This window comes from Chenopodium album, chromosome 23 (assembly GCF_948465745.1).
Source record: "Chenopodium album chromosome 23, dcCheAlbu1.1, whole genome shotgun sequence".
Classification (NCBI taxonomy): Eukaryota; Viridiplantae; Streptophyta; class Magnoliopsida; order Caryophyllales; family Amaranthaceae; genus Chenopodium; species Chenopodium album.
Window position 1 is genome coordinate 11245663 of NC_137856.1, and position 25788 is coordinate 11271450.

General features: G+C 35.4%; 2 protein-coding genes across 2 annotated transcripts; both read left to right on the top strand.

Moving 5' to 3' along the window:
* Positions 1-8164: 8164 nt before the first annotated feature.
* On the top strand, positions 8165-10339 carry LOC145608484 (ubiquitin receptor RAD23c-like). The gene is made up of 5 exons (XM_081664100.1): positions 8165-8375; positions 8837-9007; positions 9516-9556; positions 9651-9695; positions 9828-10339. Exons 1-5 carry the CDS (start codon positions 8310-8312, stop codon positions 9985-9987), a joined length of 483 nt encoding a protein of 160 aa, XP_081520226.1. The 5' UTR covers positions 8165-8309; the 3' UTR covers positions 9988-10339.
* Positions 10340-19992: 9653 nt separating this feature from the next.
* On the top strand, positions 19993-24371 carry LOC145607023 (uncharacterized). The gene is made up of 3 exons (XM_081662812.1): positions 19993-20088; positions 20562-20758; positions 24089-24371. The coding sequence occupies exons 1-3, from the start codon at positions 19993-19995 to the stop codon at positions 24369-24371; spliced, it is 576 nt and encodes a 191-aa protein (XP_081518938.1).
* The last annotated feature ends 1417 nt before the right edge of the window (positions 24372-25788 follow it).

The window sequence follows — 25788 nt, forward strand, 5'->3', positions numbered from 1 at the left end:
TATTAATTTTCTCCCTAAACTTAATCTCTGTAGTATAGCTTCATATTAAAAACAACAAATTGGTTACCTTAATAATTTAGATTATTTTAATTAATTAGGAATAGAAAGACCAGTTTCCCTGTGGATTCGACCCTACTTCCCTATCTACTTTAGTTAGAGGACTTAGGTATTACTTTTGATTAGGGGATACGACTTTACCCTGTCAAAATTTGGCGCCGTTGGGGGGAATGTGGATCCTAACTACTTTGCAGGTGGTTCGGGTTATGCAGGTGGTGGCTCGAGCCATGGAGGGGCCGGTCCTAGCCATGGTGGTGGCTATTCGAGGATGGATGAGGATGAGAAGTAGGTTACTCTCCCAAGTCAATGAGGGCATTGCTTGATTTGGCTTGGGGGGGTAATCTTTCGCTTGGTAATTCTCTCCCTTTTCTCTATTTATTTGCTTTTAAGTATAGTTTTTATTTGTTTTCTACTTTAGTTTTATTAATTTCCTTTTATGAAAAACACAAAAAAAATTGAAAAATCAGAAAAAATAGAAAAATACGTTCCAATGAATTGTAAATCACGCTTCCCTGTGCCCCATACTTGAGAAAAACTTGTTTTGATTCTTGGTTTTTGATAATGAGCATTGTGGATTTGTTGATCATGATTTGAAGTTTAATTGCTTGGAATCCTAAACATGCGTCAATTTTGCCCAACTACTTCTGAATATAGTGCTTGACTAGTTGATTTGGTGAGGAATGTGTGATTAGTTCCTGGTATGTCAATGAATTTGAGTATTGGTTTGTAACTATGAGTAGTGTTTCAAGACTCAATATTATGCACATGTGGAGGACGAAGGCATTTGTTATTTTAGGTAGCCTTCAGATTTATTTAGATACATTTGTTCCCTTCTTGCTACCCATGTTGTTGCCTTGACTTTTTATTGTTTATAGCCACATTACAAGACATGTGTTGCCCCATTGGTTACTAGTCCCAAGCTTGTCTTGGGGGAGCTATTAGTGAGTGAGGTGAGGGAGGTTGTAGTGTGCACATTATTTGCACCAGTTGGGTGGGTTTTGAGAAGTAATTTGTTCTTGATCATATTTTTGTTTTGATGAGTTTAAAAGTTGTATATTTCTTGAAAAAATAAAAGTGTGATGAAAAAAAAAAAGAAAAAGAAGAAGTTCAAAAGAAAAATGTGAGAAATTGAAAAAAAAAAAAAAAAAGAAAGTGAACTTCTAATGAAAAAAAAGGAAAAAAAGAAAGAGCAAAAGAAAAAAAGTGTTGGATGTTCAAATGTTATTAGTGAAGGTTGATCAAAAGAAAAGAAAAAAATGAGTTTCAATGAGAAATTTCAAGTTTAATAGCGAAGTTTGTTATTCACTCTAGTTCATTATTATCATATTTTTAGGAATGAATTTGTAAGTGTTGGGATTGTTTGATTTGTTTGGAGTTATATTTGGTGGTTCTTGTTGGAGTTAGTTATGTTGTTGGAGATGTATGATCATCATTTATTTTGATCATTGGTTTTATTAGGATTTGGCTCCCTTTAAGCGTAGATTTTCTCTCACATATTCCCAAATTTATCCTACCCTTTACCCTAGCCTTACATTACAAGCTTTAAAGACCTTCCGACCTTGTGCATAGAGTTGTGTGAATGTGAAAGTGTTGTTTATCAATGCAAGTTATGACTTGACATATTCCGAGTCGACTATTAGGTTGAGTGTATGTCTTTTTAAACACACGAGTGTTGTGAGTATGGGAGGGCATTGTTCACTTAAAGAGGTTGGGATGGAGAGTGATCGAGTACATTATTTTTACAATTCATTGGAACGTATTTAAACCCCTTTTATGAGAGTTTGACAGGGTAAAGTTGTATCCCCTAATCAAAAGTAATACCTAAGTCCTCTAACTAAAGTAGATAGGGAAGTAGAGTCGAATACACAGGGAAACTAGTCTTTCTATTCCTAATTAATTAAAATAATTTAAATTATTAAGGTAACCAATTTGTTGTTTTTAATATGAAGCTATACTAGAGAGACTAAGTTTAGGGAGAAAATTAATAATAAGGAAGACTAGGGTCACAGGTTCACCAATAATTAATATTTCGGGATAAAACATAACAATCAATAATCAACATTGCACAAATAACATGATTAACAGGCTCTCGCAATTTATTAATCAACATAAATCTAACAGGCTCTCGCAATTTACTAGATCTAGGTTCCTATTGAAAATAGCCTTTAATATTAAACTAACATCTGCTCGATTCATCAATTCAATATTGCTAAACATTCACAATCAAATTGATTCATAATCTAATTGCAAAGAATTAAAACAATTCAATAAGAAATTATCATGCAATATCAATAATCAATAATAACAAGTTATCCCTTCATATCAATCATGGATCCCCATGAACCCTAGAATTAAACTACTCAGACATGATTAAATCTAAAACATGCAAAGTAATAAAATAAGTCATGAGGAATTGAAAAGAAGAAATTACTGAAATTAATTAAAAATAGAAATCGTACCGAATCGGCGGAATTACAAAAAGTAATCAAGAACAAGGGAAAAATTGAGAGAACAGTCTTGAGAGAGAAAAATACTAAGTAGAGAGAGAAAGTTAAGAGGAAAGAGTAAGTAAAAATAATTATCCTAAAACGTACTTAAACGAAAACAAAACAACTCCTAATTAGAAACTAAGTGCTTCGTCTAAAAAAGCTCCCCAGAAACACGTGCCCGATCGGGCGCGCCTTTTTCTTCGCACTCCTTTGCAGCAGATCCGCCCGATCGTGCTAAGCCTCGCACGATCGGGCGCGCCTAGCACGCATAGCCCTTTGCTCTGCCTTGCCCGATCGAGCTAAGCCTTGCCCGATCAAGCCCTTGTTACTCCTCGAGGCCTGGACTTCGATTGGGCTCGATTCCTCGGCCCAATCCGGATCTCCTCTTCGGGTCTTAAATACTCAGTCCGAATATCTCGGTTTTCCAAATACCGAGCCCTTAATCACCGGCTTGATGACTCTAGCCGACCTTGGGCTTTAATGACGGTCGTGCTCCTCCCATTCTCGTAGTCGCTCCATGAAAAACCCGAGAAAATGCTCCAAAGATGCAATTTCCTACAAAACTCAACAAAGACTACGATAATACTATAAAACACCAATTAGTAATAAAAGTGGCTCGAAAGAGCCAAAACACTACTAATTATGACCAAGGGACGGGGGTAAATCTCTATATAAAATGGACATATCAAACTCCCCCAAGCCAAACCTTTGCTTGTCCCTAAGCAAAGAGCTCATCAATGAATATATAAAACATGCCTCACCCTAATAATAAAATCAGGCACAAACGATTCAGGGCAAATCAAACGAACATGCTTCAATATCCATCAATCTCATTCATCCAATCACTCTTCCTCCCCAACAATTGTCAAGTAGAGCAAACCACATGAGCATATAGAATTCAAGACTAATTCTCACACACTCAACTCTCATTTATGTGGCGAGTAAAAGACATACTCGATTTAGGTATTACTTTTGATTAGGGGATACGACTTTACCCTCATAAACCCGTAACCCACCTCACCACCCAACAAAACTAAATCCCAACCCCTTATCCCGTATCACCACCTATCCCGTATAACCGCCACCACCAAGCACCTTAAACGCACCTTTAGGCCATGAAAACGACGATTTTGGCTTGAAATTATGGTTTTAAAGGTCAAATTTGACCATGAAAACTCTAGATCTAGAGTTTTCATGGTCGAATTTGACCTAAAAAACTTGAAAACCCTCACGCATGCATGATTTTGCTCGAATTTGCTCGAAATTTGCTCGAATTTTCTCAAAATTTGTTCGAAATTGTACTCGAAATTTGCTCAAATTTAATTGGGGGGTTTTGGTCGAATTTTACTTCAGATCGAGAGGTGAGGAGGGTAACAGAGAGTGAGAAAAATACCGAGGAGAGTGAGAAACTGAAAAATGGAGAAGTGAGAAAGAGATCGAGTGAAAAGCTGAGAAAGAGAGGAGAGGAGATCGAGTGAAAAACTGATAAAGAGATAATGGAGAGAGAAGAGAGGAGAGAGAATTGGTGAGGAGTGAGAATGGAGAAAAGAGGCGTGAGAATAGGTTATAATATGGGTAGGGTTTTTTTTTTTAAAAAAGGGAAGCGGTTCATGGGTCAAACCGCTTGCCATTTACAAATTTGCAAGCGGTTCACCCAAAACCGCTTGCCATTTACAATTTTGCAAGCAGTTCATCCAAAACCGCTTGCCATTTACAATTTTAGAAGCGGAATTTCAAAACCGCTTGCCATTTGGGGCTTCCCATTTACTATTTTCTACTAGTGTTACACTTGTATTATTGGGGAGCAGTATGCACAGGTTAGCCTGATGATTTGAAGTTCAGGGATTTGACACACGCATTGTCAAGGGATTGGTGTGATTGAGAGTATTCGATTCTTGTGCTGAACTTATTTATGCTTTGCTACTTCGTTTATGTTTTGGATTTTGATTATTGGTTTGGTTTTAAATAAGGGACTTATATGGTTCCAATTTGTAAGCTTTAACTTATTGATTTTCTAAACTATGTTATTTTAAATACTTAAGTTTGATTTTCCGCTGCGATACTTTGATAAAGCCTTAACGTTTTAACACGTGGCGGTAACACACCAATGGTTCTCCACTATTTTATTTAAATTAAGTGGTTTGGAAAATGGAGAATTATTGGGGTGTTACAAAATATGTTTAGGATTAATTTATTGATTGCATGTTAGTCGGAAAAGCGCAAATGAATATCATAAGAATAAAGTAGAGGCCGTTTATGGCGAGTTCAATCTCTTTTAATTAGGTTGGATTCGTACCATCATCTCTGAATATCCACTCATGATTCCGGACCACTATGGAGTTAGTGATCTTCGTGATCGTGATGAATGGGGTGTAACCTTCACACCTGTGAACGGTTTACAATTTCTTAAAACTTGTTGGCGACTCTTTTGTTCTAGCTTCTTTCCCTTTGGACGCCACTATGCTTAAGTGCATGATCACAGTGGGACTCAAATTTGAATGTTGAAATATTCCCTACACTGGTGAAATTCTTAATGCAATGAGACGACAATACATCAAACCAAGTTTGGGTCATACCCTTCAAAGTAACCTAGAAGTAATTGTACTAGGTGGCATCATTTACCCCTTGGAGGTACATCAGGTGTTTGTAGGACGTCAAAGCTCGTCTGGGCATCCGGTCCCATCAAAGTTCTTTACCTTCCCCACTTGTGGGGCGTTCAAAATTTCTCTCTTCTCAAGGTGTATGTAGTTGAATTGATGAGTTAGTGGTTGTACTTGTAATGGCCTAACCCTGATTGGCCGCATGAACATGTAGGATGTATGCTTGCTAAACTGGTATGTGAGATGTCATGAAAGGTGGGATTTGTTTTATCGGTTGCCTTGGCACCTGACTAAACAACGACTTAGGTGTTGAAGTTTGATTCCGACTAGACTGATTGCCCGTTTGAGATTGACGTTGGGAGCTATGTTGAAATGGTCGCTCCTTCGTAGTTGGAGTGGAGGCGGTATCTGACAGTTCCTGTACTTGGGAATCCCTCTTAGCTTGCAGCCAATCTCGAGCATCCATGAAAGCCTGAGCCAATTGGCTAGGTAGAGGGATGTTCCGCCTTGTGGTGTAGGTGCACTGAGCGTCTTGGACTTCTCGAGTAACCTCCTCCACTGCATCTCAGGTGACTTGCCGATCGTCACCTTCGACTTCTTTTGGGCACTTTATTTCTTAACTTGAGCAGCTTCTTTAGCCAGTTGGGTTTCTAGCTGCTTTTGCTTATCAATCTGGCCGACTCTCTCCCCTTCCTTGGTGGGCTCAGGCTTAGAGGGGGCATGAACCTGAGTGGTCAGTGATTGTTGAAAATCCTTAAAGAGGGAATTTAGTTGGCCGACTGATAGAGAAACAAGCGCCTAATCATTAAATCCGGCTATGGGGTCAGATCACCTCGCTTGAGGGCCGTCTCTCCCTCTAGGGGGGCGGTCCTCACTGCATCCATTACGACCCAAGTGTGTTTCGTCTTGGACGTTCCCGTCAAGTGAATTGGGAATGTTGGTTGCTATTGTAACGTGTCTCCCCACAGACGGCGCCAAATGTTTTAGGGTTTTTTGGATATCCTTAGGGAGACTACGTGTCCAATGACGCAACGACCGTCCAAGACCTACAAAGACAAAGAATATTCCAGTATTGGAATATTCTCCTTTGACGATCAAGTCAATTGCTGGAAATAAGAGTTTTAGAGAGAGAAAACAGAGAGAAGTGAAAGCAATTTCGGGCAAATCTTGCTATCAGTGTTATAATGAATCCGTCGTATCAATAAATGAATGGGGTATTTATACTATCATTGGAGAATGTGCTCCTAGGTTTTGTAACCTAAATTGACGCGATTTGATTGGTTGACCAATGCAAAGATGACACATGTCTTTGGATAGTTGTCGTTTTGACGTTAGGTCACTTTCGTGGGCTTTTTAGCCTTTCCTCTTTCTGATGGCAATTGAGTCATCAAAGCAGGACACATGGCAGACTCGTATTGGCTAGTGTCACCTTATAATTCGGTTACATGGAGGGGTATTTTTACCCTAATCGGTCTCAACGTATAGTTTCCAAATAGCAACCTTTTATAACTTATACTTATCGATAATTAAAAATAATATTGGTTAAAGTTCTACATTGACTTACGTGCCCACTTAAAGTGCAAATTTTTGGCTGAGGTCGTGCTTAGCCATCGCTGGCTGAGGTCGCGCCCAGCAAATGAACATTTACTAGAAAAAAAATGAACATTTACCAGAAAAAAAATGAACATTTGTTTCTGAACATTGCATTATATTAAAATGAACATTTATAATATAAGAGTAAAATAAAGAGAGTATGAAATTGTAAAAAAAAATGTACATTTAATATTATATAACTGAACATTTCAGTTGTAAATAATAATAAACCTATGATGTTATTGTTTATTCATCAACATTTTTTTAAGTTTCAAATTAAATACCTTTATTTGTTCAATTTTCTTGAATGAATATCATGCAATTGAGCTATATGATTTAATATTTAATACCAATTGTAAACACAAATTTTGAGTCTGCAAAATAGTCAAAATAAATGCAACAAATATAATTTTTATTAATATAATAAATTTGAGTACAATCTCTAATGTAATCCACTGATTCGATTTCCACGCTACGTCGTTAGATGACTCGATTTGTTGTAGTCGAAACTGGAATTCCTTGATAGAGGGCCGAAAAGGCTTGATCTCGATCAAGGTTGGTCTTCTAGAATGGAACGACGCGTCCGGTGCTTGTTGTTCTTCTTCTAGTTCTTGTGACTGGTTTTTAGAGAAGTTTAGAGAGGATTTTTGAGTAGAGAGGTTTTTTTGTAGAGAGGTTTTTCTCTGGATTTTTCATGTGTGTGAAATGAGGGAGGAGAGTTCTATTTATAGAGTTCTCCCAAGCTAGGGTTTCAAGATGACCGCTAAATGGGCCTCATATCCATTTCCACCTCCTTTCATAAATGACCCATTTAAATTAAATCAAATCCATTTTGTTGGACTTTATTATTAATTAAATGAGTTTAACTAAAATAAATAATACGGGCTAAGGTAACCCATATTAATTATATAGTCAATATATTCGAGTCAACAATTTGACTTTGACCCGAACAATATGTAACGACACTTGATAAAATTTCCGTGCCTACACCAATTAAATAAATCAACAATATGTTTTTAAATAATGAACAAAATGCTAATGTTCATTGAACATCCATTATTATAAAAACAAACATTTTATACAACTGGACAAACACAAAAATTTGTACTTCATATTAATTAAAAAATAAAATGAACATTTATTTTTTATAAGAATGAACATCATAACACATGAAAATGAACATTTATTTTATAAGAATGAACATTATAGTGCATGAAAATGAACATTTAATTATTAAAAAATACAAAATTATTGTAAAATAGGTTCAGCTAGAAAATGTTCATTTTTATTACACCAAATGTTCAATTTGGCAGTGACCTCAGCTAGTGTTGGCTGAGGTTGACCTCAACCATTAACAATTACACTTAAAGTACATATAAATTTGAACTGGATTTGGATTGTTGATATTTGGACTGAAATCTATACAGTCCGGTCCAGCCAAATACCCTAATTCACACATCACACCCCTATATATCGAATCGAATTAACTGGGTAATCGTTACCTTATACAGAAATTTTTCTCTTTGGCTTTGTGATTAGGGTTTGTTTTCGGGAGAGAGAGAAAGAAAGAATGAAGATCAAAATCCAGGGGTTAGGAAGACCTCGAATGGAGATTGAAGTCAACCCTGACGATAAGGTATGCCTTTATGGTGTTTTATTGTGGAATTAATTTTCATGTTTATTTGTTTGTGGATGAAATTAGTGTTTTTTGTTTGATGAATCTGTGTGTTAGTTGTTTTTAATGCAAATTGGCGCAACTTTGAATTTGATGAATGGATAGTTTATTTGAATTTGGAATTTGTAGTAGTTGTAGAATCTAAACCCAATAAACAAAATAGAATCTTATTCTCTATCTGATCTCAAGGACTACTTGAGTTATATGATAATCCTAATCACAATCCTATTCAATTTAGAATAATAAAACCATCTTATTCTAATCACAATCCTATTAGAATTTATATGAATGTAAAAGGCATGGTCGAACATAATCATATATTGTCTGTTTCTGCATCGATGCATATTGCTTAATTGGAATATGGTGCTTTCAATCTCTGTCAAGTTTAATTGTGATTCTGACCCGGCCATTACTTGTTTCAGATTCGCGATCTCAAGAAAAAAATTGAAGATGTTTTTGGACCAGATGACTTCCCTGCTGGAACTCAAATTCTTGTTAACCGGGGACGGTATTTAAAGGGTGATAATAACACTTTGCGGGAACTAAACGTTGTGGAAGATGGAAAAATTGGTGTTTTTGCCGCTCCGATAATGGTGGGTATTCACCAATTAATCTGATATAGTAGTAACGTTTAATTGGTAGTAATTGCAGAAATTTTATGGTTTCTATGCCTGTGCTTTGCTTGTTATAGGGAACTTATACTATGAAATATGCATAGGCCATAATGCAGCAATTGTTATTGTAAAACATTCTCATTTTGAATAAGTTAGAATGAAATAGTGAAATGGCAATGTTTGATAGAGCCTTGATGCAGTTGTCCTTTAAACCTTGAGCACACTTCGAATAGACTGCCCGAGATATGTAATGACAATCAACCTCACGTCCCGCTTTCCCATAGGTTACTGATACAATGTTGATGCTGTTAGTTCACCTCATAAAAACTGGATTATGTTTGTATTGGCAGCAGGTTCTTTTGTTTGTGTTTGCTGCTAATGTCTGATAGCTTTTGCTGTGCTTCTTGATCTTTCATTTCGGGTTCCTCACAACATAATTTTTATATTTTGCTGTTTTTTTAACACGGTTGTATGTTTTGGCTTGTAGCGCATTTCGATGACCAGACAAGTATGGACGTGTGCAGCAGGGTGAGTTATACTCTTGTATGTTGGCTAGTTGTTTGAAAATATGCATGTTATATAAAAGCTTGCTTATGGCTGTGTGTGATTTTTTAATTTGCAGTTCTTCTTCTCCAGCTCCAGTTGCTCCGGTCATCTCGTCTGCTGTGTGAGTGTCTGTCTACCCTCTTGCTTTTTTCTATTCCAGTTTCGAAGACATTTTTATCATTGACTTGTATCATGTGAAATTCTGGTAAGTACTTAACTAGGCTTGGATTGGTGGAATTCTGTAATTGTGCAGGCCAAAACCGCCAAAACTAAATGCTAGGAAGGCTGATATGAATTTGGTTGCAAGAACTAGTCTTTCTATGTGCAAGGACCCAAGACTTGGCATTAAAGTATACACTCGGAAGAAGAATTTGAATGGGAGGCTTGTGAATACGAAATCCATTGTCAAGTAAAGAGATTTTTTGTTTTAGGTGAATATGCTGGTTTTTGGTTATGATCTTGCTTATAGGACAGCCGGGTTACGTGGATTGGGTTGGTACAAACTGAGGGCAACTCTGTATGTGGATGCTGAGCTTTTTGTAAATGAATGCTGTATAGACTTGGTTTTTTGCTTGGCCTAAGTCATTTTGGGTACTGATTACTGAAGACGATTAAGTTTGCTCTTACTATTTTCTCTATCTGGGCAGCTTATCTTGGTCACTCACTCCAGGACTGTTAATTTTGGAGAATCACTGATGTATATTTACAACTTGTATGCTGTCAAAAATGAAAAATCCACTTCGTGCTCCTATTGATTTAATTGTACATTTTATATACTTCGTTCATGACATAATAATATTGTACTACGTATATGCTTTTCCAACACCTTTTTAATGACCAGCCACCCTTGAATAATTTGTCCACTTTCTGATTATACAAACTTGTTTGATGACTTCCCTTCCCCTATGATTTTATTTTTAAGACATCATTTACGTCATTTATTTCATGTTCATATATCAGTTAAGTGTTCAAACTTGCTGAGCCGCTCAAGGAGGAGGGACTTAATGTCTCATTAACTACGATTGAATCTGAAATTTTGGAACATACAAATTGGCAGTCACAATTATCTATTAGTCTTGATTTGGATTTCTCGTAATCAACTGAGGTTTAGGAATGTTGTTAGGTTTCCTGGGATAATTGTTGGTTTAGCGACAGATTGGCTTCTTCGTAGTATGCATGCTCTGGATTGGAAGAGGTTTTTGCAGTCTTTCAGTTTGGTTTGTTTGGAAGCTAGGCGGGATGTCCAGTGGCTTTGTCTACGGGGGTTACCTTATATTTCTCCAATGGCTTGTTTGATTATAGATGGGGCTTGGGATTGTTCTACTTATGGGGCTGGAGCAAGCTGGATAGTTCGGCCTGCGTTTGGAGGTTTGGAGTTTGCTATTCGTAAAGGCTTCCTGAAAATCTGGATTTATACAAATTGTGATGCCCTCCTTACTTATCTTCTGCGTTGTGGTTCAATGGAAATTTCTGCCTGGTGGCTCATTCGGGAGTTGCGCGCTTCGGTTCAATTTCTTTTGATTTGCCAAGTTCAAAAGGTTTCTCGTTTGTGGGTAACTCTTTCTCACTGGTGTCTGGTTGTGTTAGGCTTCGTCAGTTATTGTATTTTCTGTTTTAGCTGTTTGTTGACATTTGTTTTTAGTTTTCTTTTTATTTGATAGCTCTTTTGTCAAAATAAATAAATAAATAAATTATCTATTAATCCGTTTCATCTACTACTAATAGCTTAGGGAATGAGATCCTTCTTAGTCCTATGTGGTTAAGGTTGGTATTTCTCTCATTCATTCTGAAGCGATTTGTGTTGAGTTGTGTTTCACTGTCACTTTAGTAACACATGATTGCCTTTCTGCCTTGCGGGGTTGTTTATTCTGGGGAATGTCTAAGCATTTAGCAACTAGAGACAAGAATGTCTCTAGCAAGGACTAATAAATAAATTAGAATAGATGTAAAAAAAAAAAAAAGAAAAAAAAAAAAGTCATGTGACTCCAAGAGAGAGAGAGAGAAAGAAAGTTAAAAAAAAAAAAGTAGTTGAAAATTGTTAAAATTGTTGTTGGTGTTTAATTATGATGTAATTGAAAATAATAATTAGAAATCTAAGAAATTTCAAAGTAGTGTTCTCATGTCTTATGTTCTTATGAACCAAACTTATGTACAAGCATGCGTTTTTCTCTCAAAAAAAATGTACAAGCATGTGTTTATGTTGGGGATTGATGAATTGAACCATTATATTCTTCTTTTTTTGGAGATGTAATTGTGAAGGTGAATTGCATAATGAATTAAATTGCGATAGACTTGATGCTTAGTGTTGGTCTACAATTGATGTTTGTTGGTATGAAGTTGGATTTATGAATTAAAAGGTATACATTTGTTATATGTTGGTAAAAAAGGTATACATTTCACCCGTTATTCACCCGATTCATCCGCGGATAATGGATGGATTGGATGTGGATGAAGAATTAAATGGTGATGGATGGGTTGGATGACGGATGGATCGTTGGCGGATGGAGGTGATTTAAGCTCCACCCGATCCACCTCCGATCCATTGCCAGCCCTAAACTGATTTCATTGGCATCCTTTTTCTGGTTTCTATATATCACAAGTTTTGTGACATCATTCCGACACGTCTGCACAACGGACATCAGCACTTACTAGCCACGTACTACTACTAATATTATTATTATTATTATTATTATTATTATTATTATTATTATTATTATTATTATTATTATTATTATTATTATTATTATTATTATTATTATTATTATTATTAAATCTCAAAAACAAACGTCATACAACCTACAATAAAATTAGTTATTATTATTATTATTATTATTATTATTATTATTATTATTATTATTATCTCAAAAACAAAAGTCATACAACCTACAATAAATTAGTGGGAAGCCGAGATACAATCTGAGCCCCGACTCCTCTAGCTATAGCAAATCCTACCCTAGTGAAAATATGAGCTGCAACACGAGCCCCAATGTCTTGCGTCGTCGAGAACCTCTGAATCCGCTTCAGTAACGCAACAGCCTCCTTCTCTAATTCCCCAAGCGAAGAAAAGGAGAATGGAATGAAACCATATCCAATCGCCTGACATCGAGCTTCATACTTAACCCGCTTCCGATGAGCAGTATCAGCCACAACCCGCCCAGGAATAAAGTCAGATAGCCCTGACTGTGTCAAAGGAGAAGACCCTGTCAAATCAACACAGACATCGCGACCACGATCCCATGAATAAAGTAACACATCCGTAGGTCTGAGGGCCTCGTCGTTCCCTCCAGCCAACCCAATGTCAACCTCTTTTCTCGCTGAAATCCCAGAACGATAGCAAACATCAACAAGGGTATCCCGAACAACATTATGCCGATGTTTAATACCCACAATACCAGCACAAGACACCGCGTGATCACCGAAAATATCTCCAGCAAAAGCCCTCGAACAAGCAGAGCACGACGTCGAGATAGAGAACAATGGAACACCCAACCAATAGGACAACACACAGCGATAAGTCTTGGCGTTCATCGTCTGACCCAACCCCGAAATAGGAACCGCCCGAAGCCAAGCAGAGGTGTGATCACCCTGCTGTGATTTCCATAATGCTGATTGTCGAGGAGTTGAAGAATAAGCAGATTCTGCAGAAGCGGTAATCTTTGTGAAATACATATCTGCCAATTTCTTCATGAGTTTAGGGGCAGCAAACTCACTAGGATTACTCAAAATGTCAGACTCCACTGTTCCATTAAACAGACATAACGCATCCTCAAAGGCTCGTCCAAGACCAACAATGCCAGCATGCCGAAGAAGTTGTGTCTGCAACCCAACAGACTGCAACCGAGAAGCAAGAAAAGCATAGTGACGAACATCACCTGAAGAATAAACACCACCAAGCCCTCCAAACGCAAATGGTAAGGTGGCAAGCCGCCACTGCCAATCACCAAACCCAGGCCCCGAAGCGGTAACAATACGCTCCAAGGAAGATCGAAGAGCTCCATCAAAAGTGCGCTGAGCTACCTCAAAAGTACTAGGAGGACAAGTACGTAATGCAAAGTAGAGTTTTGAAACTCCAGTACATGCCCTAAGTAACAACAGTTCACACTGATCATCTAGCATAGCGACCTTATCCATAAGGGCAATGGTCTTGGTCACCCTCTGCATCGCAAGCTCACCACTGAAACTAGAATCGGAACTAGCGGGACCTCCAAGCAACCTAAATCCACGCAAAGGTCGAGCAATATTAGGCGGAAAGACACCCACCAGCCTGCTTCGAGGGTCTTCCGTAGGCTAGAAAACTTCAGTTTTTTCCACGTTAAGACATAACCCAGAACGAGGTCCTTCCTCCATAATCAACTGCAGAACTTGCCCCACCACCAAAGTGTCACCAATAATCGTGCCGTCATCTAAATACCAAGCCTGAAGACATACATCAAAAGTCTCTCTAATATTACACACTAGGGGTTGTAAAACCAAAGAAAAAAGCAAAGGACCAAGGGGATCACCCTGCTGCACCCCTTGAGATTATTATTATTATTATTATTATTATTATTATTATTAAAGTTGTAACTTATTTAGAAATTTGTTTTTAATGAGTGTAATTGTTAAATTATGAAATTGATAGCATACCAACTTTGTATTGTATTATAGCAACAAAACTTTATTTGGTTTTAGTTATTAGTATTTGGGTACTAATTGACAATACCAATGTAAGAATAAAAATTATTATTATTTTTTTATTTTGACCTCAAACGGGTGAAAAAGACTAAATAAAACCAAATTTGATCTCTTTAATACCCCCAAATAAAACCAAATTTGATCTCTTTTTTTTTTTAAAAAAAAACAAATATTATATAATAAAACAAAAGTAATATTTTTATTGCATATTAATTATAGTCGAATATGTCAATTAGAGAATTTTCCATTACAAATGATAATATTCTAATTTTACATCACTATTTGAGTTCAAGACTTGCATTCATTGATAGCTGAGTTAGAGATTGAGAACATCTTGTACTCGGTAAGCAACATCACAAATTAGCATAAAGTAAAACTCTTTAGGAACTTGGTGAATGGTGAATGGCTGCAAGTCTGCAACAAGCAAATAAAATTAATTAGCACAAAATAACACTTGAGGAAGAACCTGATTCATTCTTATCCCAAAAATCATTCATTGAACAATTAATTAATTAATATATAAGGGTGTCAAGCTTTGCATCATACAATGCAAGACAAAATTCAAACATTATTACATTCATAGCCCAAGTTACAAAAATTATTTATATATTGAAATAATATGCTCAGTTAACGTTATAACCCAAGTATACTTGATTAAGGGTTTAATCTTTTACCACGATACATGTTAAACGGGGAATCTTTGGGTCAGATTTTTCAGAATAATATTCAAAAGAATTATGATAAACTAGCAAATACATACTATGCAAATCTTACTACCGTAAGTATTATCTTGAAATTTAATAACACTCCCACAAATAATTGGATAAGAGATATCAGCTGTCCTTGACTTAACTTGCTCAATTCATCCTAAAGATCCATTACTTTCAAGTAATGCAGATTCATAGAAATGAAAATCATAGAACTATTAAAAGAAAAACCAATATATTGATTTATGTAAAAAAAAAAAAAAAAAAAAGGCTGAAAACCAATTAACAACTGAACTAGAAGTCTAGAAGGGATAGAATATACCTGAATATATGCTTTAATTTTCGAATAAATTAAGATAGATTATTAGAATAATCACCAATTTCTTCTATTTGAGTAGACTACACTTGTGCATTAGACTTTGTCATGGTCACCTCAAATGAACTCCAATAACTGGGTTACCTTTGACACTGCCTAAAGTAGAGGTGTCAAACCCGAACCGACCCGAAAAAAATTATCCGTTTCGAACTGTAACCGATCCGATTTGATCCGAGAAATTCAAGACCTAAACCCGATTTGTAACCGAACTGAACTCAACCCGAATCCGAACTTGACCCGATCTGAACACAACCCGGCACAGATTTGATCCGACCTGAACTCAACCCGAATCCGATTTGACCCGACCTAAACTCAAACCAAACCGATTTGACCCGACCTGAGCTCAACCCGATCCGAAATTGACCCGATAAATAACCGATCAGATCCGATCTGTTTTGACCTGAACTGATATTAACCCGACTCTATTTAATTTTTACCCGATCCAAATTTAACCCGACCACAGTTGATTATTGACCTTTTTATTCAAGTTTTTATACTATATATTTACTTATTATTAATAAGTTAACTTTTTTACTACAAAGAAATAGTCTGAAGTCTTAAGTTTACTACAAACCCATCACGTGAGACAATCTGACCAAAAAGTAGGTGGGTCCATATAAAGAGCTCTCTCTTCCTATCTCTCTCTTTTTTTCTCTCTCTACCATGTGTTTTTAGAATATTTTAATCATTATTATGTATTTACAAATACATAACATTCTTTCATTACTACTTCCTCTACAACTGTGCATTATCCTAGAATTATAGGCATTATACATCGTACGGTTATATACACACTACATACATATGCAATAATTTATGCTCAAATAAAAAGAATGTACATAATAACAATTAACTATCAATATGTATAATGTAAAGTTTTTAATATAAAAATTGAATTAGTAATAAAGTAATTCTAACAATTCTAACAAATATCTTATACAAATTGAATTAGTAATAAACTAAACTAATAGTACAGAACTCATAACCTCGTAAGATTGTACAATTGATGAAGAGTTGTGACCTTGTAATAACCTTAAAAAAATGATATTCTTTTTTGTATATAACACCATATGTAACTATTACTCGTCAATATATCACTAGCTCGGTCTCACTTATATAGGTATGATAAGTTATCGATAATTATTCAATCACAATTTTCCTTTAAGATAAAAATTATACATAACTTGATCAAATGAGAAAACTAAAACTTCGTGCTTCGTAATTAATAATCATATTGAACCAATAATAAGGTAAAAACTCAATAATGTCTCTAGATTAAAAATAACCTTATTTGGATATGAATTTGGTCAGCTCGACCAAAATCCAGCCAAACACAAAAAGGAATTTAATCAAAACTGACCATTTAATGAATCAACGGATCAACCTTATCTTAATCAAACCGAACTTGACCGAACCGAAATCATCCGAACCGATATCAACCCGACCCAAATTCATCCGACCCGAAGTTATCCGGTTAAACCCGTTATAAACCCGATCCAAATTTATCCGAATCGAAAGTGAACCGATCTGGAGTTGACCCGACCCATATCTGACCCGGACTCGATAGACCATGACTCGATAGACCATGACCCGAATTTGACCCGATCCGAGTTAAAAGGATAATTTTGATACGAACATATCCGACCCGAACAGATCCGACCCGAACAGACCTGACCCAAACTCCATCAGGTTATCCGAATTGACACCTCTAACCTAAAGGAACCATATGGAGCATATACAGAGCACTAACAGGAGGAGTGAATTAGAGAAATCCGTAGACTTATAGTCGAATTTCTGTCTTTAGTTTTCAAGGGTGGGAGCAACTCGAATCATCGAGAAGAGTTCTTTGAACAATTCAACATAGACCAAGCAACAAAGTAAAATTAGAGTAAATAAAAGCATAGCACAGCTTGCCCAAACTATGAGCTCATCCATACATACATCAGTCCAATTGTACAAATAACAAAATAGGTTTAGGAATTTTGGTTTTTAATTTAGTGAAAATTAAATTCATAGCAAAATGTAAAAATTTAAGGGAAAATCATATTATAAAAAGGTTCAAGAATTTTAACACCTCCTCCCTGATCTTTAAGAATACTTCAACTTCCCTATTCAATACTCAAAATAACAATTCTCACTAACCTTATTCAAGAATCTATAGAGAGTGATGGAAGAAGGATGCTTTTCTCATTGAATATTCACATAGTATATATAGTAGTACAAGAGCTAACTAAATACGGTAATACAAGATTACAACCTCTTGAATCAAGGAAGATAATATCAAAGGAATATTTACAGCTATGATAATGGAATTGAATTCTTTAAATCAAGGCATAGCTACAGCTCATGATTAAGCCGTTAATATTGTGTTTGACTTTAGATTGTCAATCACAATCCTTTACACGCCCCCTCAAAAACGGTCGGGTAAGCGGAAAGACCGATTTTACTGATCAGAGTATGGTAAGTTTGACGAGGTAGAGGCTTTGTTAATGCATCTGCGAGATGGTCATTTGTTGAGATGTATGCAACTCTTAGTTTCCCACATTGTACGTTTTCTCTAACAAAATGATAATCCAAGGCTAAGTGCTTTATTTTAGAGTGGAACACAGGGTTTGCACTTACATAGGTTGCACCCGCATTATCACAGTAGACGACTGGTGCCATATTAACTTTGTGACCAAGCTCTTTGAATAAATTTTGTACCCACAAGATTTCAGCAGTTTCATTTTCCACTGCTCTGTACTCGGCCTCGGTAGATGATCTTGCTCTTGTGCATTGCTTCCTAGAGGTCCAAGATATTGGATTTTTGCCTAGGTAGACCATATAAGCTGTTGTTGATATATAATCATCTTTGTCACGTGCCCAATCTGCATCCGAGTATGCATGAAGATTGAGCGGAGAGTTTTTGTGTATAATCAGACCTATGTTCATTGTGCCTTTAAGATATCGAAGGAGCCGATGAAGAGCTTGCATGTGTTGGTCAGTTGGCCTTTGCATGTATTGAGCTAGTTTGTTTACCACAAATGCTACGTCTGGCCTTGTAAGATTTAGATATTGAAGACTACCAATGAGTTGTTGGTATTCAGTGGGAAAATTAACGTAGCCCATTTTATACAAGACTGATGGTTGTTTTCATAAAGGAAAATTTGTTAATTACTACCTCAAAAACAGAGGCTTTGTCACTTACTACCCCTAAAAAAAAAGTTTCTAATTACTACCCCTAATTCACCTAAATTGCACCAATTACTACCCAAATGCACTTTCCGGTGATTTAAATCACCTTGTGACGTCATAACCCCTATTTAACCAAACTTAACCCTAACTCTAGTATAATTAACCTAACCAACCCAAATTAAAAAAAATTACCCCCAACTAATTACCCCCCATATATTACCCTCACCTAAGTCTGCCAAATTTTTTTTTTTTAAAAAGGTTAATTCCCTCCCATCTCTCTCTCCTATGAATTATTCTTCTTCCTTAGCAAAACCCATCTAAAACCCAGAATTGTAATTCATGTGCGCAATAATTGCAAGCTCACAATTTTCCCTAACTAACAAAGTAATTTGCTTGCATTGTAAACGACATTCCAATTGTATTTTGTAAAAAATGCGGAAGAACAAAGGCAAATTAGGGTTTGTATGTAATTCGCACCTACAAAGCACTCTATTTGCTCGAGAAATTTGCAAACTCATCTGCAACCAAAACCAAATGGTACGGTATGGTTTCAATTGAAGGTTTAATTCTGATCAAGTGTTCAATTATGAAAAAACCCAAAATTTACAATAAACCCTAAAATTCAGACCATTATAACACAACATTGGAGCAAACCTTTTCAAAAGCCTTCCTTTTGCAAGCTGAAGTGTGCGATGTGACAAGAGGATGAAAGATTTGGTGATTTACAGTGGATAGGATGAGAAGATTGAGTTGATAATGGTGAAGGAGCCGTTTGACAAGTTGAATTGGGTCATCTCATTTGATTTATATCAGATGAGTAGTTGGGGTAAATTGAGTTAGTTAATTTGTGTTAATGAAGGTTAATTATTGGGTTGGTTAGGTTAATTATACGAGAGTTAGAGTTAAGTTTGGTTAAATAGGGGGTTATGGCGTCATAAGGTGAGTTAAATCATCGGAAAGTGCACTTGGGTAGTAATCGGTGCAATTTAGGCGAATTAGGGGTAGTAATTAGAAACTTTTTTTTTAGGGGTAGTAAGTGACAAAGCCTCTATTTTGAGGTAGTAATTAACAAATTTTCCTTTTCATAAATCACTGAGTTTGAAAAAGATGTATTTACTATCAGTATAAGAAATTTTCTTTTTGGCAACGAAAGAAGTTGTTGCTAAAGAGATTATGTAATTGTGTGTGAGTCTAAGGAATTTTAAAATTAAAAAAAAAATAAAAAAAATAAAAAAAAAACCTAATTGAAGGGAGAGTGTATAAAAAATTTGCAATAGTAGTGTGATGTAGTTGAAGGAGTAAGATCATAAACGGATTCAACAAAAATAAAACTAAAGGTCCGTAGAATTTGATCAAAGTTTTTGAAATGATCCAAATTGAAAAGGAAGGCGAACACATGAAACGTCATATAATTAAAATGTGAATTAAAAGTAATTATAAAGCAACATAGTTTAGGACAATTCTAAGATAACAGAAGCAAAGTCAACATGGGAAAGCTCAATATCATGGTATACATGGCTGTGAGTTTCCTAGGTGCGGTAGCTTTTGCTCTTGCTTATGCCGCTGAGGCTAAAAAGATTAAGGTATGTTTATTTAGCTTAGCTTTCATTTCTCTAATGTTTGTAATTTATAGCTTTAATCAACTTTATGTGATTTTTTTAAGGGACATATATGCAAGATTATTGTAGATGATATATAGATAGGTTTACCATCAAAATATAAATAAATAAATTAAAGAAAAAAGAAAAAGAAAAAAAAAGATTATTGATGATGGCCAAAGTTGTAAGTTTAATCAATAGATGGTTGAATAATTATGAATAATTTAAACAAAATATGAATAATTATGTATATTTTTAACAAATAAATTTAAACTCATACATGGTTGAATCAACTATCTTGTAAAGAACTTGTTTTAATTTAACCAAAGAATTAAGCCTTAAAATTGCAATGGCATTGGTGGTGATGAATATCCCTTGCATTGGTTTGAGGCTTGACCTGACTTGAATTCGAATTAGTTCAAATTCGTATAATATTTGTTCATGTTGATGGTTGTTAGGTATCAGACATTAGTATATTGGAATTCGGTAAATGCAAATATCCAAGCAATCCAGTAAAAATACTAGGATATACAGCGACATTATTCACACTTCTAACCCAAATAGCTATTACTGCTGCAGCTCGATGTGTTTATCGAGGAAGAAATCGTATCAGCACTAAATCATTCCCTCTTCGTAAAATGATTGCAATCTTAAGGTTCATTTTATCGTGGTACGTAATTATTAGCGGACCAACTCAACCAAAAGCTTAAGCTGATGGTTGAGGCCCAAGAATATGTTTTATACTCTATCACGCCCCCTCACACGAGAGCCCGTTGGGCTAGAAGGTCGGATGCAGCATGGGTCCTCCTCATACCCTGCGCTTAATATTCCACTTGAAAGTGGGGGGTGGATGAGATTTGAACCCGTGACCTTTATGTCACGCTGGCTCTGATACCATGTTAGCGGACCAACTCAACCAAAAGCTTAAGCTGATGGTTGAGGCCCAAGAATATGTTTTATACTCTATCAGTAATTATTCTTTTTTTTTTTTATGCAATTTTCAAGTGGAAAAGCTATCACCTTTACGTGCTTGGATATTTTCAACAAGTGTTCGATCCTTGAATTTTTGTTAAGCCCTTGTCTTGAAGGGTCACCTAATTTATTATGATGAAGAAAATTCACAAGATGTCATATATTTGCTATCTAATTTGAAGTTACATTTGATAGAGTTGACAAAAGCTAACACAATATGATAACATGACTCAAATTGGTCAAGAAAACAAATAAGTAAGCGTCAAGGGTAATTAAACAAAAAGTATGTGTATGTCAAAGGTTTCAGTGTTAAACATGTTAGTTTATTGTCAAGATTCCCAACTAACACGAAACTATAATGAGTCATCCTACTTGCAAAAAATAACCTTAAAAACTAATTCATATGTTTGATTGTATGAAACATTTAAAAACTTGCATCTAAAGGTTTGTTCGTTATCAAAAACCATAAAAAATGAAAGTTGAAGATCTTTACATTTTTTTGTCAGTTTTCTTAATAACCATAATTTCATTAAATCACACTAATATTTTATTCTTATATAACATATACTTTCTCCGTTTTCTTTACTTGCAACACTTCCCTAAAAAGGAAATGTCACAATACTTGCAACACACTATAAAAGGAAATTTACTTTAAGGAAAAACTATACTATATCTCTTATTTAAAGCACATGACCCACTAAATTACACTTTTAACAACCACTCATCCTATTTTAAAGTTTATCATATCATGTAAACCCCACATTTCTTAATTACCGCGCTAAAGGGTGTATTGCATCTAAAAGAAAACGAAGGAAGTATTATATAATCTTAGTTTGAAAATTGAAAGCTACAGTGATACTAAACAGATCATAAAAGATGTTTAATTAAAACTTATTCTGGTATAGTACCAACTTTGGAAGAAGACTTGCTATAATCAAAATTCGATATGTTCAAAATTGAAAGCTACAATCATGCTATGTTAGAAGAAAACATCCCAAATCTTAAGATCATTCCATAATAATAACAATTGGGATTAATAAAAGAAAAATACACTTTAATAATCCCAACTTTGCTCAATTTACTTTAAACACTAGGCGAAAAAACCATTTGGGCACCGGTTCAAAACCCCCCTATGCCACCGGTTTTGAACCGGGGGTCATTTGGGGGGTGGCAATAAGTCAAATACAAAGCCACCGGTTCAAAACCGGTGGCAAAATCAAGTATTGCCACCGGTTAACCGGTGGCAAAAAACAATTCCCGCTTTATTTTTTTTTGTATTAAATATAAATAGCACCGGTTAACCGGTGGCAATGTACATGTTATGTAATATTTTTTTTTTTGGCTTTTTTCAAAAAGAAATATAATAGAACAATTAAATCAAAAAAAAATTAGAACATCAAAACACAAATCAAACAATATCGATAAATATAATCGATAATTTATAATATATAATAAAAAATTACAATATAGATCAATAAAATCGATCAAGTATTTCCTAAAAAAACGAACAATTACAACATATAAAAAAATATTACAACATCAAAATCAAAATTCTTGTATCTTGATTCTTCGGCTTGATTCTTCGATTTAAGATCTAAATCAATATACCTGAACCAATCAAAACAAAAAAATAAATCGATTAAAATAAATAAGCTGCGAAAAAAAAACGAAAACCAAGAACTTAAATGAAATCAAACCCAGAAAAAAACCCAAAAAATTAAACCCAAAATCACCCAAAAAATTTAACCCAAAAAATCAAACCCAGAAAAAAACCCAAAATCACCCCAGATTATCCCAAAAATCAAACCCAAAAAAAAAACCCAAAAAATCAACCCCAGAAAAAACCCAAAATCACCCCAGAATAAAATCAAACCCAGAAAAAAAAACCCAAAAAATCAAAAAAATCGACTTCAAATCGATTAAAATCACCCCAGATTATCCCAAAATAGATTAAAATTAAAAAAATCGAATCAAAATCGATTAAACCCAGAAATTGATGACCAAGAACTCGTAAAAAAAAACCCATAAATTAAAAATAAAATCAAAAAAATCGACTTCAAATCGATTAAAATCACCCTAGAAAATCCCGAAATAGATTAAAATAAACAAAATCGAATTAAAATCGATTAAACCCAGAAATTAAACGCAAAAATTTTCAAAATCACCCTAGAAAATTCCAAAATCAATTAAACCCATCAATTCCGAACAATATTACAACAACCCAAAAAAATCAAGACATTTGACAAAAATAATTAAACCCAGAAACCTAACCTTGAATAATTAAACCCATAAACATGCATACACTGAGCGAGGGTGTTGTTGTTGTTGTTTGGACTTGGTGGCGGCCGTGGTGGCGGTGAGACGAGACGAGGGAGAGGAGAGAGAAGGAGACGAGGAGATCGAAGGAGAAGAGGAGGGCGAAGGAGACGAAGGAGATCGAAGAAGGAGATGAGAAGGAGAAGGAGATCGAAGAAGGAGATGAGAAGGAGAAGGAGATGAGAACAGAGAAGAGAGGGGAGAGCAGGAGAGAGAAAGAGGAGAGGGGAGAGGAGAGAGAAAGAGGAGCGGCTGATGAGAGGAGAGGTAATAGAGGTAGGGTTTGGGGTTTATATGGGGGGCTTTTTTTTTTAAACTGATTATTGCCACGGGTTCAAACCGGTGGCCTTTACCATTTATGCCACCGGTTCGGTTTGAACCGGTGGCAATTTAAATTAGCCTATCCCGCCCATTTTTTAAGCCATCGGTTTTCAAAAACCGGTGGCCATAGAGCAGTGCCTTTTTGTATTTTTCTACTAGTGAAATAATCTCAACTTTCGATTATTCTAATAATCCCAACTTTACTTGCGTTTTCTTTTTTCAAAGTTGGGATTATTTAAAGTATAAATGATCCAATGTTGGTATTATTTAAAATAAATGGCATAAAATTAGGATTATTAAAATCAAATTTCCTATAATAAAAACTTATTAGCCTAATAATTTTTTTTTTGTTTTCTATGCTTATCATATGTTACAGGGTTGGTTCTATAATTGGAATTGGTCTTCTAGTATATGCTGCTAACCTGAGCACTCGTCGAGAGTTTCTCACCTCAAAAGGACTTTGCTACACCATGAAACATGGCTTGTTCCACGCCGGTGGCTGGATGGGATTTGTTGCTTGCATACTTGGCCAATTCTCCATTATTGCCTTCTCGGCCGATTGTCGTTCAACCCCGGGGGCGGTTCCGTATCAAGGCAGCATTTCCATGGAAAATTTACAGTTTGATTCTGCCTCTACTTACTCGAATCCCAAGCAATAGCAATCTGTTTGAATTTTGTATATATTCTTATTGAAGTTTGAGATCATGTCTTCAAAAGGGTGCTTCAAAAGTATTAAATGAGATTGCTGAATTTGTGATTTTTTTATGATGTGTTAAAGCATTGAACTGTAAATAAAGTAAAACTTTTTCTATTTCATTTACGAAATTGTTCGTGCATGATGAACTTGTCTCACATACTCCAATTTTTTAAAGCATTACCATTTTACCCACATATACACTATGTTTGGATAACAATAGTGGAGGGAAAGGGAAGGGAAAGAAAAAGAGGGAAGAGAAAGAGAGGCGAGGAAAGGGAAAATGTGACATTCCATTTTCCTTTCACGTACATCTCTTCGACAAAGGAGGGATTTAGATTATTGAAGGAATATGGATCCGATCCTTTTGTTTCTCTCTCCTTTTCTCCTTGCATTAGATATCCAAACAAAGGATGATGCATCTCTCCTTTTCTCTTCTCTTCTTTATCCCTATCCAATCATAGTGTTAAACAGTTTGTTTTGATAGCAAAATGGAAGAAAAATGGAAGGGATGGATGAAAAAGGAGGGGGGGGGGGGGGAGATGGAAGGGGAGGGAGAAGGTAAGCTTACATTTTCCCTCCAAATCTTTCCAACACTGGAAGGATTTGGGTTATTTAAGAGGGGGGGAAAATGAATCCCTCTTATCTCTTCTCTTCCTTTCCCTCCAATTCTCTCAATCCAAACAATTCAATAATGTATAAAATATTTTGATTGTGTTTGAGTTTAGTGAGTGAAAGAGGAGAGAAAACATAATTGTGCTTTTAAATGAGCAAAAAATATTTACTCAATTTGTATAATTGAATTGTGCAATAAAAAATATATTATTCTATACAGATGAACAAATATGATAACGTATTGTACCTTGCAAGGAACAATTGGTTGTAAGACTAAAATTGTTTTAAAAATTTGAAGTTATTTGTTGAAAAGTAAGCGATGTGAAAGAGTTAAAAAAAAAGTATGAGCAAAGACCACGAGAGGAAATAGATAGATTATACAATGTAAAATGAAATATTTCACCATAAATAAAAGTATAACACCGAAAGAAAGATCAATTTAGGGTAAGGGTAAAACAAGAAAAAAAATATATAAATCATTATATTGCTTCATTTTGACGTGTGCATTATTCACATACATCATTTTGATAGTGATCAATGGCTGAAGCCCAGGATCGATATATATATATATATATATATATATATATATATATATATATATATATATATATATATATATATATATATACCCCCTCATATAAGAGCCATTTGGGTAAAAGTGTGGATGCGGCATGGACCCCCCTCATACCAACACAAAATATTCCACTTAAAAGTAGAGGTGGATAAGATTTGAAACCGTGATATTTGTGTCACGCATGTTGGCTCTT